General features: G+C 43.5%; 1 protein-coding gene and 1 long non-coding RNA gene across 4 annotated transcripts; one reads left to right on the top strand and one right to left on the bottom strand.

Annotated features, from left to right (window-relative positions):
- The first annotated feature begins 21 nt into the window (after positions 1 to 21).
- On the top strand, positions 22 to 14,294 carry ZNF582 (zinc finger protein 582). Of its 3 annotated transcripts, none has more exons than XM_020907414.2 (5): positions 22 to 108; positions 1,949 to 2,037; positions 3,458 to 3,584; positions 3,825 to 3,920; positions 10,341 to 14,294. In XM_020907414.2, the coding sequence occupies exons 2-5, from the start codon at positions 2,029 to 2,031 to the stop codon at positions 11,660 to 11,662; spliced, it is 1,554 nt and encodes a 517-aa protein (XP_020763073.1). In that variant the 5' UTR covers positions 22 to 108; positions 1,949 to 2,028; the 3' UTR covers positions 11,663 to 14,294. The 3 variants fall into 3 exon arrangements, with proteins under 3 accessions (XP_020763073.1, XP_020763074.1, XP_020763072.1); XM_020907415.2 differs by having other exon boundaries at positions 1,949 to 2,054; XM_020907413.2 differs by having other exon boundaries at positions 39 to 330.
- Positions 9,043 to 16,449, bottom strand: LOC110146514 (uncharacterized). The gene is made up of 3 exons (XR_002316575.2): positions 16,320 to 16,449; positions 11,679 to 11,750; positions 9,043 to 10,490 (listed from the first exon to the last, which is right to left on the bottom strand). It is a non-coding gene; the product is annotated as an uncharacterized lncRNA (long non-coding RNA).
- Positions 16,450 to 17,992: the final 1,543 nt, after the last annotated feature.

Here is a 17,992-nt window from a genome sequence, read left to right as displayed (position 1 = left end):
GCGTCTGCGCCATCTTCCGGCTCCTGAGTCCACTGGTACAGACGAGGAGGCGCACCCGGGGCTGCTGGGGGCGCGGCTGCGGGGCACCTGGACCAGAGGAGTTGGCAGGTGAGGGGCTCCGGAGCTTACCAGGAGCCCCGGGATCTGCGCCGGACTGGGCGCCGCGGCCGGGCGGGTCACGGGCCTGGAAAGAACCGGAACGTCTCGTTTCGCCGTCCGTCGGCGGCTTTCCTGGCTCCGGACTACAGTCCCCATCGGCCCCCGCGGCGCGCCCTGCTGTCGCCGCCTGTTGCCGCCAGGACTCATGGCCCGGGTCCATGGACCCGTTAGGTGGGTGTGCCTGTTGAGGGTCGCGGCCCCCAGAAACTGCTTGCTTATGGATGTTTTGCATTTTTCTTATGCATCCTTTTAAAAATCTGGGGTGAAGTCTTGTCTCATGAGACTCTCAGAGTTGGAAGACCCCTGAAAATTTGAAACCTCTAGTTTACAAGCAGCGACTTAGAAACATATTATTATATTCTTGTTTAAAATTAGTCCAACCATTGGGGCTTACCTTGTGGCTCAGCTTGTAAAGAATCCGCCTGCAATGCGGGAGACCTGGGTTCGATCCCTGGGTTGGGAAGATCCCCAGAGGAGGGAAAGGCAACCCCTTCCAGTATTCTGGCCTTGAGAATCCCATGGACTAGGTCCCAAAGAGTTAGAGACAACTGAGCGACTTTCACTATCATGATACATTCATGGGAAGATGGCTGAGTAAGTCACGGGCCACCCCTGTAACGAAATAGTTACAGCAAATACAAATAATGCTTTAAAGAAAGTTGTCATAAGGAAAACGGCCTTCTACGTGATACTAAGGAACAGTGGGCTTCCCCGATAGCTCAGTGGTAAAGAATTCACCTGCAATGCGGGAGACACAGGTTCTATCCTGGTTGGGGAAAATTCCCCTGGAGAAGGAAATGGCAACCCACTCCAGTATTCTTGCCTGAAGAATCCCATGGACAGAGGGGCCTGGTGGATTACAGTCCAAAGGTCGCAAGAGTCGTACACTACTTAGCGACTAAACAAAGTCATTATTCCGTTTACACATTAAGAATTAAGTATTTGTTACATGTTGGGCAATGTCCTAAGCTCTTTTATAAAATACTGTTTTACTGATGAACTCAGGAAGTGGTTAAATGGCATCATTCTTAATACTTGGATGTTTTCCATTCCAGTTTAATTTAGTTTTTTTTGGACGGTGTTAGCCTGCCTGTCCGTAGGTGGGTGGGTTTGACTTCTGTTGCTGAATGTTACCTTGTTGTAGAAGGGATCCAGGTGCGAACATACTTGTCGGTTGATGTTGTCCCACATGACTTTTGATAGTTGCTTGACATCCATATAATTCAACCACTCGCCTACTTGTGAACTGTTATGTACTAATCTTGATTCCGTTTTTCAGCAAATACTGTGCCCAAAGCTTCGCTCACTTACATCTCTGCAGAGGCTTGCTTATGGTGGAGTACTGGGCCTGCCCCATCTGATTTGCCCACTGCAAGCATGTGTTGACTCAAGGCAGGGTCTGCAACATGGTGCCTGCCAGACCTTAGGTAGGGCTGTAGGGTTCTTTATGGATTAGAAAGTTAGGTTAAGAGCCAGGGAGACCTCTGAGGGTGTTACAGTATGGGCACGAGAGCATTAAACGGTTTGGTTCTGGGAAGGTTTCACTGAGCAGATCAGGCAGGCTGTGCTCCCTGGCCCGAGGACAGCCTTCCTTGTCCCAGGGGCCCAATTCTCAGTCACTGGCCCAGGTCCATGCGTGCCCCCTCAGATCGCATCAGTAACAAGGTGGAGCTGGGGAAGGCGCCCTGTAACTGGGCAGTGGGGAGCAGAGTGGGCACTGTCACTGCACACTTTCTGGGAGCTGTGAGGCAAGCCTGACCTCTCATATGATTGCTCTTTCCCCGCTCAGGTCTGTCATCTCAGGACTTTGCCCTTCCCCAAGAGACAAACCAAGAGGACGACGCAGCAGCCCATGAGATCCTGACAGTCATGTCCCTCGTGAGTTTTCAAATCATGTAAATATTTGTTTTCCTTATCCTGAAGTTTCCCCCCTGGGTTCCATCCAAGAATCTGCTTCTCAGAGGTTCCCTCCCCCTTGGCCCCATCCATGCTGACCAGTGCCCACGTGGATTCATTCCGTATAGCATTCTGTGTCTTCTGATGGCTTGGTATTCTGCTGGGAGGCCAGAGGGAGGAGAAGTCCATTTCCTTATATAAAATGAGAACATCCCTTACAAGAACTGAGATTTGATGAAATGGAGATGAATACTGATGAGAGATCACACACACAAAATCAGGGGAGTTGGTATTGGTTGGGCTCAATTTCAGTGTGGGGTCACCATCTCCTATATTGACAGTTGGGTGTGTAACTGAAGTTTATCAGGGCATCTAGGAGATTAAATGCCTGCATTAAGGTCCAGTTTGAGGCTGAACAGAGCATTGGAATCTCGGTCATTCTCCACCAGCTTCTTCAGCTTAAAAGCAAGCACAGTGCAGAGCTGAGACTGTAAGACCATCAGTTAGATGGATGCATTGTTCCAAATCTGGATAGTCATAGTTTTGAAAGAGGACAAAGACCTTGGAGACCTCTGCATCCAAAATAAAAGAATGGCTGAGTCAGTTATTTCACTTGGTAATCAATTATGCAGCTAATAAAAGTAATCATCATTCAAGATTTTTCCCATAGGAAAAATTTGTGTGACATGTTTTCATATAATGATGAGCCTATGTCTTCAAGCAGTTCTTGACAAACAAAAATTCTATTTTCTAAGGTAAAACACCTGGCTTCCCAGGCGGCTCAGTGGTAAAGAATCCACCTGCCAATGCAGGAGAAGCGGGTTCCATCCCTGGGTCAGGAAGATTCCCCTGGAGGAGGAAATGGCAAACCATTCCTGAAAAAGTCGTGGACAGTGTTTTTCTTGCCTGAAAAAGTCCGTGGACAGAGGAGCCTGGGGGGCTACAGTCCATGGGGTCACAGAGAGTCAGACACGACTGAGCATGCACAAGATATTAAATATTTCTTTTAACATTTTGAGGAAAGACTACCCCCAAATTGTTGGGGTTTGTTGCTGTTACTCCTAGAAGTACAGATGACAGGCCTCACACAGAGAATTTATCATGTACCAAGCACAGGGTAGGCAGTATACTCGACACTGTCCTAACCGGGAGAACTCGATCTGGCTGGGTTTAGTTTTCCTCCTGGACCCGAGCACACGAGCTTTGGTATTCAAGCAGGAATACTTGAACCTCTCTTTTACCTGTGCTTATCTTTTCCTTCACCTGTCACGTCAGGTGCCTCCAGCCCCAGCCTTCTTCTCCAGGACACCCCATTCCTGCAGAGACCTCCTCCATCGCCTCTCATCCCATGGAAAAATGTTTCCGTGAAATATGCTTATAGCATACCTGCCTGTCGTTCCAGGGGTCAGACTTATTCAGGGATGTGGCCATAGTCTTCTCCCAAGAAGAATGGGAACAGCTGGCACCCACTCAGAGGGATCTGTACAGAGACGTGATGTTGGAGACCTATAGCAACCTGGTCTCACTGGGTAAGGCAGTGCGGTCTGTTACTTTGGAGGTTACCCCGGGCCACATGGGTTCCTTGTCAATGTCGAGGGTCTTTGGAGTGGTTAGAGGGCAGCTCTTTGGCCTGAAGCTGCGTCTGCCCCAACCCTCATGTGACTCTCCTGTTCCCTTGGCCCTTCTTGCCTGTCCTGCTTGTTAACCCTGGATCTGAACTCTGAGGCCCCACAGCATAACCGGGTGGCATGTTTTTTTCTTACATCCAGGTCTTGCCGTTTCTAAACCTGATGTGATCTCCTTCCTGGAGCAAGGCAAAGAGCCCTGGACGGTGGAGGAAGTGGCAGCAGGAGGCCTGTGCCCAGGTGAGTGAGGCATGTGTGGGAAGAGAACGCAGTTTGGGTGACTGCCCAGCGGGCTGATGAGGAGGCAGGCGCTTTGAGTTGGAGCTCACCTTCGGCACAAGCTGGAGCACCCGGGCTCAGCCCTGGGCCGCTGCTGTGTACGTCTGCTCCCCGGGGCCTTCTCCAGGGCCGCGCGGTACACACCGTTCCCGCCTGTGCTGGCTGCGGAGGAACCACTGGCCACACGTAGCCATGGAAATTTAAATTCACTGTAAGTAAATACGTTTTCCTTTTTTGGCTGTGCCTCCAGGCTTGTGGAATCTTCGTGCCCCGACTAGATATTGCACCCAGGCCCTCAGCAGTAAAAGCACGGAAGTCCTAACCACTGGGCCACCAGGGAATTCCCTACAATTATAGCCATTTCAAAATTCAGTATCTCAGTTGCACTTGACACATTCCAGATGTTCAGTAGCTATTTTGTGGCTAGTGGCTACTGTACTGGACAGTGCAGATAGACAATGTTCCCACCACCGGATCAAGTTCTTTATCATGAATTACCGCCTTCAGCTTCAGCTTCTCCCTTGAACTCGATACCTGTATCCTATCAGCTCCACTCGGATGTTCACCAGACACCTTGAACTTACGTCCCAAAGGGACATCCCTGACAAGTATACCACCCCCCGCCCGTTTCTTCTGCACATCAGTACGAGGGGACTCTACCTGACTTGCTTAAGTCAAAAACTGCTGAAGCATCCCTTACTTTTCCGTCTCACACGCGTATTCAGTCTGTCAGCAGATCCTGTTAGCTCTACCTCAAAATATAACCAGAATTTAGCCACTTTTCACCAACAAGCAACACTGCGACCTCCCACATTCCCCCCACCACTCGGAAGTGCAGTGGCCGCCTCCCCCACTCTGCATCCACTCTTGTGCGGATTCTTTACCGCTGTGCCACTGGGAACCCCTCTCAGTCTTCAGCGAGAGTGTATTACATCTCTGCTCACAACTTGCCCACAGCTTCCTGTCTCACTCAAGAGAAAAGCCCGAATCTATCCCATGGCCTAGAAGGCTCTATGTCTACTGCAGCCATCAGGCACACGTGCTGTGGCTTTTAACTAAAAGGAACAGTGAAATTCCATGTTGCAGCTGCCCACGCCACACTCCAGATGCTGAGTAGCCATGAGCAGCTAGGGGCTGCACTGGTGGGCAGTGCAGAATAGAATGCTTTCAGTATCCCAGCAACTCCTGTTGGCCTGCGGCGCCTCTGCAGCCTGCCGCCTGCCTCCACTCTGATTCCGTCTCGCACCACCCCGTGTTGCTTGCTCGGCTACAGCCACGCCAGCCTCTCTTGCTGCTCCGTTCACGGGGAGTTTGGCAGATGTCTTCTTTAAAGGTCCAGACAGGATGTATTTCAGGCTTCGCCAGCCACCTGGCCTGTGTCACAGCTCCTCAGCTCTGCTGTAGGGGCACGCGAGCAGACAGTGCGAGGCCACACGTGCTGGCTTCGACACATCGAGTGTATTCCTGTTTTGAGGCTTTGTCCCTGTTTTGAGGCTGTCCTTTGCCTGGGGTGCTCCTGCTCTGGATGGGGGGTTTCTCAGCCTCAGCAGTGTTGACATTGTGGGTGGGATAATCCTTTGTCGGGGAGCTAGTGGGGGCGGGAAGTGGGGATGTCATTCTATGCATGGCAGTATGTTTAGCAGCCTCCCTGGCCTCCCCTCATTTGTAAAGCCAAAAATGTCTCCAGACATCGCCAGATGTTCCCGAGGGGGTGTACACATCTGCGTGCATGCAGAATCTTCCCTGATGAGACTCAAAGCCACAGTGTAACACAGGACCAAAATCACCTCCAGAAACGATTTCGGCAACATACAGTGTACAATAAGAGAATTTTAAATGGGAAGCTAAGAAGCAAGCATGAGCCCTGGGCGTGAGTGAGGTCAGGTGTGGGGTGAGCACGGGGAGAGGCAGCGTTTGTTGCCCTGTAATCTAACATATTCGGGTCTGGGAATTAGGACACGGATGTTACAGGGAGGCTGTTATTCTACCTACCACACCAAGAATGTCAGAGGACAGATCTTTGCTTTTGTCATCTGAGTTTTGACAGAGTGTGTCTGAGGTGCTGTTTCTTTACTCCTTTGTCCTATGGGTTTGTGTCATATTTCAGAACTTCACCCTTTCAGGTTAGGAGTCTCCTATGATTTTTTTCTAGCTTATTTATGATGATATTTATGATCCATGTGGAATTTTTCCTACTGTTAAGATGGGATTTCATGTTACCTTCCAGATTATCCAGTTATTCAAACAGCATTTATCAGTTTATCTCTTCATCACTAATGTATAAAAGCCACCTTCGTCATCTGCTTTATCATCTATATATCTGAATCTATTTTTGGACTTTCTGTTGTAGCCCATTAATCTCTAACCATGTGTCTATAGCATTACTGTTTTAGTTTATTAAGCGTTTAAATGTTTTATATATCTGGTATTAGTCCCTCTTCATTCTTGTTTTTCAGAATTTTTCTGGCTATTCTCATTTACATTTCTTTCTAAACCTTAGAATCAGAATATTTGCTTTCCAAAAAAAAAACAACCATGCATTTTTTTTCTTACTGTAATCACTATGAATTTATAGATTAAGAGAAAACTGATTTTATCATGTGGAGTCTCCTATTGAAAACACAGCAGGCTTTTCCCTTCCTTTATGATCATACCTGATGAAGATTTTAACATTTTCTTTTATAAAGATTCTGTATGTCTTATTACATTTATTCCTAGGTAGTTTATATTTATTGCAATTGGAAATGGCATAATCTGTAATATGGACTAATACGGCATTCATCCATATTATACTCCAACTGGCTATTTTCTAATATGACAGAGCTAGTCTCATCTTCAGATGAATTTTGTAGCTGACCCAATTTATTGAATTTTCTCATTGTTTATGACAGTTTTTTTTTTTTTTCGCCTGCATCATGGAGGTGATCTTTATTTTTTATTTTTTTCATTTATTTTTATTAGTTGGAGGTTAATTACTTCACAACATTTCAGTGGGTTTTGTCATACATTGACATGAATCAGCCATGGAGTTACATGTATTCCCCATCCCGATCCCTCCTCCCACCTCCCTCTCCACCCGATTCCTCTGGGTCTTCCCAGTGCACCAGGCCCGAGTACTTGTCTCATGCATCCCACCTGGGCTGGTGATCTGTTTCACTATATATAATATACATGCTGCTCTCTGGAAACATCCTACCCTCGCCTTCTCCCACGGAGTCCAAAAGTATGACAGTTTTTTTTTATGTAACTCTCTTGAGCTTTCCAAGCATTTGATTATATGTATATATAATATGTATTATATATATATCTGCAAATGGTGATGTTTTTACATTTTTCTATCTTACAGGTTTTTTTGTCTTGCCTGACTAGGATGCTAATTATGTAGTACCCCCAGAACAGTATTAAGAGGGCTTTACATACTAATCTTGTTCTTAACCTTAACAGGAATATTTTTAGTAACTTTTATTAAGCATAATATCAGCCATAGGAATGACATAGGGATGTTTTCTTCACTTAAAGAAGCATCTACTTTTTCATATTTTATTGAGTTTTTTTCTTTCAATCTATAAAATATGGATTACATGAGTAGATTTCCTAATACCAAACTCTGAATACTGAATCTCATGCCTGTTGGCCATCTGTATGTGTTCTTTGGAAAAATGTCTATTCAAGTCCTTTGCCCATTTTGAAATCAGGTTATTTTTTTGTTGAGTTTTAGTTCTTTATATTGTCTGTATATTAACCCTTTATCAGATACATGATTTGTAGATGTTTTGTCCCCTTCTGTAGGTTGCCTTTCACCCTGTTGATTTTTCCCTCTGACGTACAGAAGCTTTTAGGTTTGATAGAATCCCATCTGTCCAGTTTTACTTTTGGCGCCTGCACTTTTGGTACCATATCCAAAAAATCACTGTCAGATGCAGTGTCATGAAGCTTTTCCCTTGTTTTCTTCTACAAGCTTAATATCTTAGGTTTAGGTCTTTAATCCAATTTGAGTTATTGTATTTAATGTAAGGTTGGGGTTCTCCTTCTTTCTTCTGCATGGGCATATCCAACTTTCTCAGCCCCATTTGTTGAAGAGCCTGTCTTTTCCTCACTGTGTGGTCTTGGCACCCCTGTTGAAGATCATTTGACCATATGTATAAGAGTTTATTTCTGCTGTCCCTGTTGTGTTCCACTGGATAAATATTTTCCTTTATGGTAGTTCCATAGTTTTGATTACTGCAGCTCTTTTAACATGTTTTGAAATCACAAGTGAGAGAGGCCTCCATTGTTCTTCCTTTTCAAGATTGTTTTGGCCACTTGGGATCCTTTAAGATTCCATATGAAAAAACCAACCAAAACAAAACCTGCTAAGACTGTCCATGAGATTTTTAGACATTACCTCATCAGTTGTCAAAAACAGCATCTACTGATGCTAAATTAAAAAACTGTATCAGATCTTGTCAGGAAAATGTAAAAATAATACGGAGGACCTCACTATTATTTTTGCTATTTTCCAACTTTACAAGGAGAAGAGAAACTAAAAGTTAGAAAATCAGTACTACCTTTGTAAAGTTATTTCACAATATATGATTAGAGATGGCTTAATTTAGATAAGTGCAAAAGTGCTCATGGAATAAACACTGTACTCTGACTGTCATCAGTCAACAGAACTAAACTGTCAGATGTCTTGACAGAATATGCAGCGGTTTGGAGAGAGGCGTGCTTTTAGTGGCATATGCTTAGAGACAGCTGTTCTGTTTTTGTTTTTTCCCACATTGCCCAAAACACCAATAATGTGTGATCACTTTAATTCCTAAAACCAGACTTCCACTTGGGCATAGTTACATGATCCCAAACTCATTTTCTTCTGTCCACCAGGCTGGCTTTAATATTCCATGGCCCACTGCAGTCTTTTGCTTGCCCTTCTTTATATGATGGCAGCCAGATGCTGCTGACCGCTCCGTAGACGGACGACGGATGCATAGGTGGTCATTACAATGGCAGTGTTTAGAATCTGCCTTCCCACAGCTGTTAGACCGCAGTACAGAGACCCATAAAGAGAGCTTCCCTCTTGAACAACGAAACACGGTGTATGATCTTTGCGCATAGTCTTGTAATTACAACTTCATGTGTATGCATACCCTGTGGTTGTGGTACAAATTTTTGAGGTGACAGCATCATTCCCACAAAATTGATACTTCTTTTACAGACTTCTCATCTGTATTGTCAAAGTAATTTGTTACTCCAGTAGTTTTTGCCTAATAATTTCACACAAAAAACAAATGAATAGTAGTCTCTGATATGCTACCATAAGAAGTAGACATGCCCCCTATAAAGTTCTCTTTGGCCTTCTCATATACTTTATGAACATGTTCAAAAGCACGCATTTACTTTCCCCATAGTCCCCTGCATGAAGCAGCAACCAATTCTTTACGAGCCAAACGGGACTGATTTCCATGACTGCAGTAAAACGGGCCACTGCAGTAGAAGTCATGTACCAGGTACATGAGTCAAGTTCAGCAGCACCAGTCAGCCCTCCCTGCAGTTTGAATGACCAGCAAAGAATATGCTCTGGAAGAGGCCACCCCCATTCAATTTGGGCCTAATCTTCCAAACAAGGAACGAGGCCCTCCTTTTTCCCAGGTCACTTTTAGGCAACAGGAAAGTCCAGGAGAGACTGGTCCAGCTGCCATTAGCTCTAGCCATTGTGTTCAGCTAAACATCAGAGACAGAAAGCGCCAGAGCAGAAGACCACAGCTGTGTTAGTACAGCTTCCAGTGGGTGTGTGAAAACAGTCCTGCTCTACCACCACACCCCCATCAAGCAGGTGCACCATCTCACTCCTCTGGCCAGAGAAGTATCTAGTCAACCCTCCTTATCGTCTTTAAAAATCCACTTTATTGAAGTACAATTTATAGTAAATTAAATGCCTGCATTTTAAGCATGTTTTAATGACTAATGACAAAGGTGTACACTTTTATGACCAGTACCACAGACAAGATAAATTTTCATCACCCTGAAAAGTTCCCTTGTGCTCCTTCCCACACAATCGTTCATGCCCCCTAGCCACAAGCAACAAATGATTTGCTTTCTGTTACTCTTATATTTGTCTTTTCTAGGGTTTCACAGAAACATTCATTTTTTAAAACCATGGTTCTGCAGTGATTCTGCTCCACATTAACATTTTAGAACGACTCTTAATGATTTCTCTGATTACCTCATTCACCTCAATTTATGGTATTTCCTCTTTCTCTACTTGTCCATTTTCTAATTTCTTAATCACATTCAAGAGCATACAGATATTATTTTGAGTCTCAACTTTCCAGTGTTTACTACAAAAGTTCTTTTTTCTGGAAAAGGAAAAAACAAACACCTACTTGTTTTGTTCTTTTTCAGTACTGAAGTCCAGATATGATGCTACAGTATTCTCTCCAAAGCAGCACAGTTATGAAGTACAACCACCCCCGTGGAAGATAATGAAAAGCCTTACAAATTACGGTCTTGAGTGCTCAAGTTTCCAAGATGATTGGGAATGCAGAAGTCATTCTGACAGGGAAGAGGAAAATCCAGATGGACATCTGAGTCAAATGATAATCGATAATGAAGAAATACCCACTTTTGACCAGCCAGCACCCCTTACTTTTTATCAGGAAATTCATACCGGAGAAAAACCCTATGGATATAATGAATGTACAAAAGACTTCTGGCAAGAGGACTTCTTTATTAATCATCAAGAGATTCAGACTAATGAGAAACCCTATAAATGCAAGGAATGTGGGAAGGCCTTTAAATATGGTTCACGACTAATTCAACATGAGAATATTCATTCTGGCAAAAAACCGTATGAATGTAAGGAATGTGGGAAGGCCTTCAATTCTGGTTCAAATTTCATACAACATCAGCGAGTTCATACTGGTGAGAAACCTTATGAATGTAAGGATTGTGCAAAGGCCTTTAGTCGAAGCTCACAGCTGATTGAACATCAACGAATTCATACTGGTGAGAAACCCTATCAGTGTAAGGACTGTGGCAAGGCTTTCAACCGGATCTCACATCTTAAAGTGCATTATAGAATTCATACTGGTGAAAAACCCTATGCATGCAAGGAATGCGGGAAAACCTTTAGTCATCGTTCTCAGCTGATTCAACATCAGACTATTCACACCGGCAAGAAACTCTATGAATGTAAAGAATGTGGGAAGGCCTTTAATCAAGGCTCAACTCTTATTCGACATCAGAGAATTCATACTGGTGAGAAACCCTATGAATGTAAGGCATGTGGGAGGGCCTTTAGGGTGAGCTCACAACTTAAGCAACATCAGAGAATTCACACAGGAGAGAAACCCTACCAATGTAAGGTATGTGGTAGGGCTTTCAAACGGGTCTCTCATCTTACTGTACATTACAGAATCCATACAGGTGAAAAGCCATATGAATGTAGGGAATGTGGGAAAGCCTTCAGCCACTGCTCACAACTGATTCAACATCAGGTAATTCATACTGAGGAAAAACCCTATGAATATAAGGAACATGGGAGGACTTTAAATCATGATTCAGCTGCCGTTCAACATCAGAGAATGCATAACAGACAAACACAAGTGAATTTAATAAATGTAGAAAAGCCTTCCATCAGCACTTATCCTTTATTAATCATCAGAGAATTTATGTTAGCAAGCAATCATATGAATGGAAATAATGGGAAGAGTCCATTAGCTTAGGCTAATCACAACTTACTCTTTATATCTTGGAGAAAGACTTGAAGGATGTCATGCAAGTGAGTTCCTTTATTCAGAGCTTTCTTTTATCCTGAGGAATAAAATTCATATTGAAGAAAAATTATATAAGGTTGGAGAAAATTTTCTCTCTAACACACTTCAAAGTTACATTTTCTCACCACAGTGTAATAATTTTAACAACAGCCAAAAGTGAATTTTCTTGAAAATTCAAAAAGAAAACATTGCAAATTATTCCTGGGTTAACAAGAAACCATATCATGCAGTTACCACTGATAGTAATGAGAACAATGAGAAGGAGAGTTTTACATGCCAAGAAATGTGGGATGTGGCTGAAGCTACTTGGGAATTTTTTTATGCCTTTAAGTGCATGCAAACATGAAAACCTGAAAGACAGAACTCAAATATATTAAATGTACTACTTAAGAAGCCAGAAAAGAGAATACCAAACACCCTGATGATAAATAGGAAAGAAAGGCAGAAAATGATGATACAGAAAGTAGCTCTCCTACTTTCTCTCCTAAGGCTTCCTAGGTGGCTCAGTGGTAAAGAATCAACCTACCAATGCAGGAGCTGCAGGAGACTCAGGTTCTATCCCTGAGTCGGGAAGATCTCCTGGAAGAAGAAATGGCAGCTGGCTCCAGCATTCTTGTCGGGATAATCCCATGGACAGAGGAGCCTGATGTGCTAACAGTCCATAGGGTCACAGAGAGTCGGACACGACTGAGCCACTAAGCACACATCCTACAATCATCTCATGCTTTATCTCTCTCTGATCCAAGGGTAATTAAGTTTAGGAGACTGTTCCTTAATTTTCAGGTTGTTTGTTTGTATTATCTTTTATAACTTGTCACAGACAGAACAGGTTGCTTGCCTACCTAGCAGCCACATTCAATTCCCATTCTATTGGCAGCATGTGTCTTGTCTTAGAATCTGAAGATGTCAGATGCCAACTTTCAGCCTCCTCTGCAGCTCAAGATGGCCCATCCGTTCCGGTGTATGGCCAGTATATTCTAAGGATCTACAGGGTCTTCAGAGAAAGATCTTCCTTATTCAGAAGAGACAGACATATTAGGAAGACTCCCTCTTTCATTTCTTGCTTTTAAACTTTTTTTCTGAGAACCTGATGCCTGGAGCTGCTGCAGTCATCTTGGAACCAAGAGCAGAAAAGAGAGAGCCTCAAAGAAGCTGACCCAGAACCCTGACCGTGAACACGGAGTTACAGGGCCAGTTGGGAACTGTCTCTGATGCTTTTGTCATATAAGAAAAATAAATCTCTACTGCCTAAGTTACTTTCAGTTGAATATTTTGTAAACTTGCAGCTGAAAGCATTCTAAATTATCAACTTCAAATTTTACTTTATTATGACTGGTAAAGGTGGCCTGAAAGTATGTACTTTTTTGAGTTAGACATTTTTCTTTGTGGCTGAGTACAGGACTGATTTTTGTATATGTTCCATTATACTGAAAAAGAATATATATTCTTTTTTAGATACAAGATTCTATTTAAGCCAGTTCTCCACATTCTAATATAATTTGGTATAGATTAGAATTTTTTCTGGTTTAGAATTTTCTAAAATTGAATTTTTTAGCCAGTCTTGAATTTCCAGAGATTTTTTACTTTTTAATTGTTTGATCTATAAAGAAATATAACTTAATTCCTATTTATGAATCATACTTTTATCACTATCCTACTCTGCCACGTATAGGGATCAACAAACCAAATCTAGCCTGCTGCCTGTTTTATACATAAAGTTTTATTGGAACACAGACATGCTCATTTATATGCTATCTACAACAGTGATAGTGGCTGCAACAAGATCTATGGCCATAATATCTTTTTATTTCGTGTCTGGCCCTCTAGATAAGAAGTTTGCTAACCTTGGCCTAGTATAATCCTTTTGGTGTTTTGTTTCCATTCTGTGTAACACTACTAATAACTTATCCTTGTTTACCTGGTATGTTTTTGTCCACCCATTTATTTTCAACTTCTGTCATTTTAGTTATTAAAAAAAGGATTTTTAAAATAACTCAAAATTACAATTTTCTTTTTCTATAAGGAAATTCATATTTTTATTTAGTGTAATAACCATCATATTCCTTTCATTTTACTTGGTGTGTACTATTTATGTTTTCTTGGCCTTTTCCTTTCCTTATTTCTCCTGCTAAATTGAAACTTCCCACTGTGCTTAGCATAGTAATTATTTCCCCATTCTTCATCACTGTTGGGCAGAATGAGAGCACTATTATACTTTCTAACCCACTATTAGTTTTCTTTGCTACTTTCCTCCAAGAGACCATCATTCCTTTCTCTTTCCCCTCCTTCACAGCCTATTCTTTAACATTTTCTCCATTGCACTAACCTAATGAAAACCCACAGTCCAAAGCTTTTGGTTTTACTCTTATTTGATGCTTATATGCTTATATTACCAGAGCCATTCATGATTTCCATTTAAACTTAAGAGTATTCAAAGTAACATTCATTGCTAGCCACTGTTTGTTTTCTTTTTTAATTACTGTTTTCTCCTGCCTTGAGGTAATGGTTTTATTTCAGATGCAATTTGGTTAGACTATTTTATTGAGTATTGTATTTATCTCAATAAATGTTATATAGCTGGTATTCTCTGAATCTATGTCCTGCACAAATTATATTTTTGTTTGGTGAAATGTTCTTACAGTTTTTTTTTCTCAGTAATCCAGAGATGTCACTTAATTCTGGCTTTTGATCTTCCAGAAGGGGAACCCATATTCTAGCCTGTTTTTCTTAGCTTATGGGGATGTATTTATTTCCTGTTGCTGCTGTAACAAATGGTCAAAACTTGGTGGCCTAAAACAACACCTATTTATTACCTGGAAGTCAAAAGTCTGAAATAGGTCTCCCCAGACCAAATTCAAGGTCCGGACAGGGCTGTGTTCTCTTCTGGAGGCTCATTAGACCAATCGACTTCCTAGCCTTTTCAGATTCTGGTGGCCACCCATCTTCCCTGGTGTGGCCCTTACCGTCTTCACAGCTAGCAGTAGCCTAGGGAGTCTTTCTCACGATGCATCATTCTGACACTGTCTCTTCTGCCTCCCGCTTTCACCTTTAAAGGACCTTTCTGACTATACTGAGCTTATCTGGACAACCCAGAATAAACTTGTCTTGTTTGGTCGCTAAGTCGTGTCCAACTCTTGCAACCCCGTGGACTATGGCCTGCCAGACTCCTCAGTCCGTGGGATTTCCCAGGCAAGAATACTGGAGTGGGTTGCCCTTTCCTTCTCCAGGGGATCTCCATCCAGGGGTCAAACCTGTGTCTCCTGCATTGCAGGCAGATCTTTACCACTGAGGCACCTGGGAAGCAAAAACCTGTCTTGAGGTCCGCTGAGTAACAGCGGTAGTTCTGTCTGCAACTCAATTCCCTCTTGCCATGTAACAACATACCCACAGATTCGTGGGACTTCGGACTGTACATCTTTGCAGGGCCATATTCTGCCTACCACAGCAACTGCTTCTGTCCCAGTATTTGGCAAGAGTTTCTATCTGCAGAATTCAGGAACTTAATGGGATGTGTTTAGATAACTTCATGTCTTTTGTTTTTTTTTTTTTTAAGCCCAAGATAATTTTCTTCTAAATTAGTACTTCCCAATTTTTTATTTCTATTTTAAAGTCTTTACTATTTCAAATAAGGATTATTTCCTCATGATTCAAAAGCTTGAAGATGTAAAAAGATATGCAGAAACCACGAGGTCAGATGAAAACAATACTATATAAGGGATAGAAACTCTGGGTCCGGTTCAGGGAAAAACTGATGCCTTGGACGAGCTTTGAGACCTTCTGAGGGAAAGCGTCTTTCCTCGGAGAGTGGGCAGAGCAGGTCAGGCGTACCTTAGATCCGTACTTCAGGATGGTAAAACTAAATCTGCAGCCCAAGGCCTCCTGAATTTCTGCAGCCACATTCCAATCAGCAAAAGGAAATGAATGACGAACTGTAATGTTTGGGACAGAGCCAAGACGGGCTGCACCATAATAAGGAATCCCATCTTCATGTTTTAACATTGTGGGCTTATTTTGAATTGTTCGCTGTAATAATTCTGAGCTTCTCTAAGTCATGTCTGTATCATGTTTTATGTTGTTTGTGCTTTGCTGCAGAATTTCAGGGTAATAAGAGATGTGGAATTAGTACCCTATTTATAAATGGGGAAGAAAACTGGAAAACAGCTATCAATCCTGGTATGGACAGCTATTCCCTTCTCCAGGGCCGAACCCTGGTCTCCTGCACTGCAGGCAGATTCTTTAACGTCTGAGCCACCAAGGAAGGCTTTACTATCACAATCCCACAGGCGACCAAAGAGAAACCCCCACTCATGCCATTATCTTAAGTCTAACAGTTTCTGAACAACTCCGGTCACACTGATACAGTAAGACTGAAGGTTGAGACACACATAACCCAAGCTACACATTCTAAGACCTGTGGTCACCCACAAAAACACCTCACATACAACACCCCCCTCGCACAGTCACGCACCGCGTCGCAGAATCCCACCCGTCCGTTCACACAGCTGCAGGTCAGCTGCCTCTTCCCACCCACAGTCACTGGCGCCATCTCAGGTCCGACCGCGGAGCAGGTCGCACGAACAGGTCATGGCCCACAGGCACAACTTACCGAGGAAGGTTTGGTTCTGGGCTGTCGGACAACGCCAAGGTTGAGGAGCTGCTAAGCCGTGTTCCGGCCTAACTAGAGCGAGACCCCGAACTGCACTCCCAGAAGCCGCTGCGGCCGGGGTCCAATCATCGCCCGGCTTCGTCTCCCAGCATTCCTCGGGCGACCGCCCCCCCCCGCCTCCGGCTCCGGACTACATTTCCCAGAAGGCCCTGCGGTGGGACCACTCTTTGGGAATCTCGGTGTTGCCAGGCAGAGAAGACCGAATGCCTCGGAGTTTCGAAGGAGGCTGTAACTTAGTAGGAACCCTCGCTTGTTTTTGTCTCAGAGCGATTGTTTGCGCGTGTGCGAGTCAACGTTCCGCTCAGCCCGGGGCTGTATCAGGGCTCTTTGTGGGTTGCGGGGAGGGTATCTGGCCTTTCGGGGGAGGTGAGGGATGACCAAGTCTTAGCTCTTCTGCCTCGGGACTACATTTCTCAGTAACCATGGCAGCGGGGCCCGTGTCCAGCCCCAAACGGATCCCAGCCTTCTTAAAGATTCTTTTTTTTTTTTTTTTTTTTTTTATTAGTTGGAGGCTAATTACTTTACATCATTACAGTAGTTTTTGTTATACATTGATATGAATTAGCCATGGATTTACATGTACTCCCCATCCCAGTCCCCCCTCCCACCTCCCTCTCCACCCGATCCCTCTGGGTCTTCCCAGTGCACCAGGCCCGAGCACTTGTCTCATGTACCCAACCTGAGCTGGCTATCCATTTCACCCTAGATAATATACATGTTTCAATGCTGTTCTCCTGAAACATCCCACCCTCGCCTTCTCCCAGAGTCCACAAGTCTGTTCCATACATCTCAGTCTCTTTTTCTGTTTTGCATATAGGGTTATCGTTACCATCTTTCTAAAGTCCATATATATGTGTTAGTATACTGTAATGGTCTTTATCTTTCTGGCTTACTTCGCTCTGTATAATGGGCTCCAGTTTCATCCATCTCATTAGAACTGATTCAAATGAATTCTTTTTAATGGCTGAGTAATATTCCATGGTGTATATGTACCACAGCTTCCTCATCCATTCTTAACATAGGATCTATAGACCCCAGAAACCACTTATGGCTGTGGGCAATTTTTCTTTTTTTTTTTTTTCAATTTGCGTTTTCCCTAGGAAGACTATAATTGTGTGGATTCTCCACGGTATCTGAGCCTTCCCCAAAATATTCTCAAAGAAAACCAGAACTGGATAGAATCTAAAGCTTCTCAAGGCAAATTTTACTCAGGAATTATTGCCACAGGGCCGGAGGTCTTTGTCCAAAACTGGGCTCCATTCCAAATATAACAAATGGGGATTTATAGTCAAGGAGCAAGGTGGGGAATCACTGGATGTGCAGTTAACAAATCATCGAAGATAAGAGGGAGAATCTGGCTAAATGGACTTAATAGGATTCTTGCTGAAGGCTGTCGAGAGTGAAAAGATGTTAAGGATTGGGGTAGGAGTGAGGAGTCTTGATAAACTGACCCAGCAGAATTCTTGTAAAACTGGACTCAGTGGGTTAGAACAGAGCCCGAGATTGGAGCCTTGAGGGCTTGGAGAAGCCTATCTAGTTAGTTCAAGGAGAAAGTCTCTGTGTGTTTAGAGAAAGGCTGTCGCTGACTGACATCGAGATAAACAGATCTGATA

Source organism: Odocoileus virginianus, chromosome 20 (genome assembly GCF_023699985.2).
Source record: "Odocoileus virginianus isolate 20LAN1187 ecotype Illinois chromosome 20, Ovbor_1.2, whole genome shotgun sequence".
In the NCBI taxonomy this organism is placed as follows: Eukaryota; Metazoa; Chordata; class Mammalia; order Artiodactyla; family Cervidae; genus Odocoileus; species Odocoileus virginianus.
Note: the sequence above shows the minus strand (reverse complement) of the source record. Positions and strands in the feature narration are given on the sequence as shown.

Coding starts and splice junctions, on each gene's coding strand:
- ZNF582 (XM_020907413.2), top strand. Junction 3,585..3,824: donor TAGCAACCTGGTCTCACTGG/GTAAGGCAGTGC, acceptor TCTTACATCCAG/GTCTTGCCGTTTCTAAACCT. Junction 3,921..10,340: donor AGCAGGAGGCCTGTGCCCAG/GTGAGTGAGGCA, acceptor GTTCTTTTTCAG/TACTGAAGTCCAGATATGAT.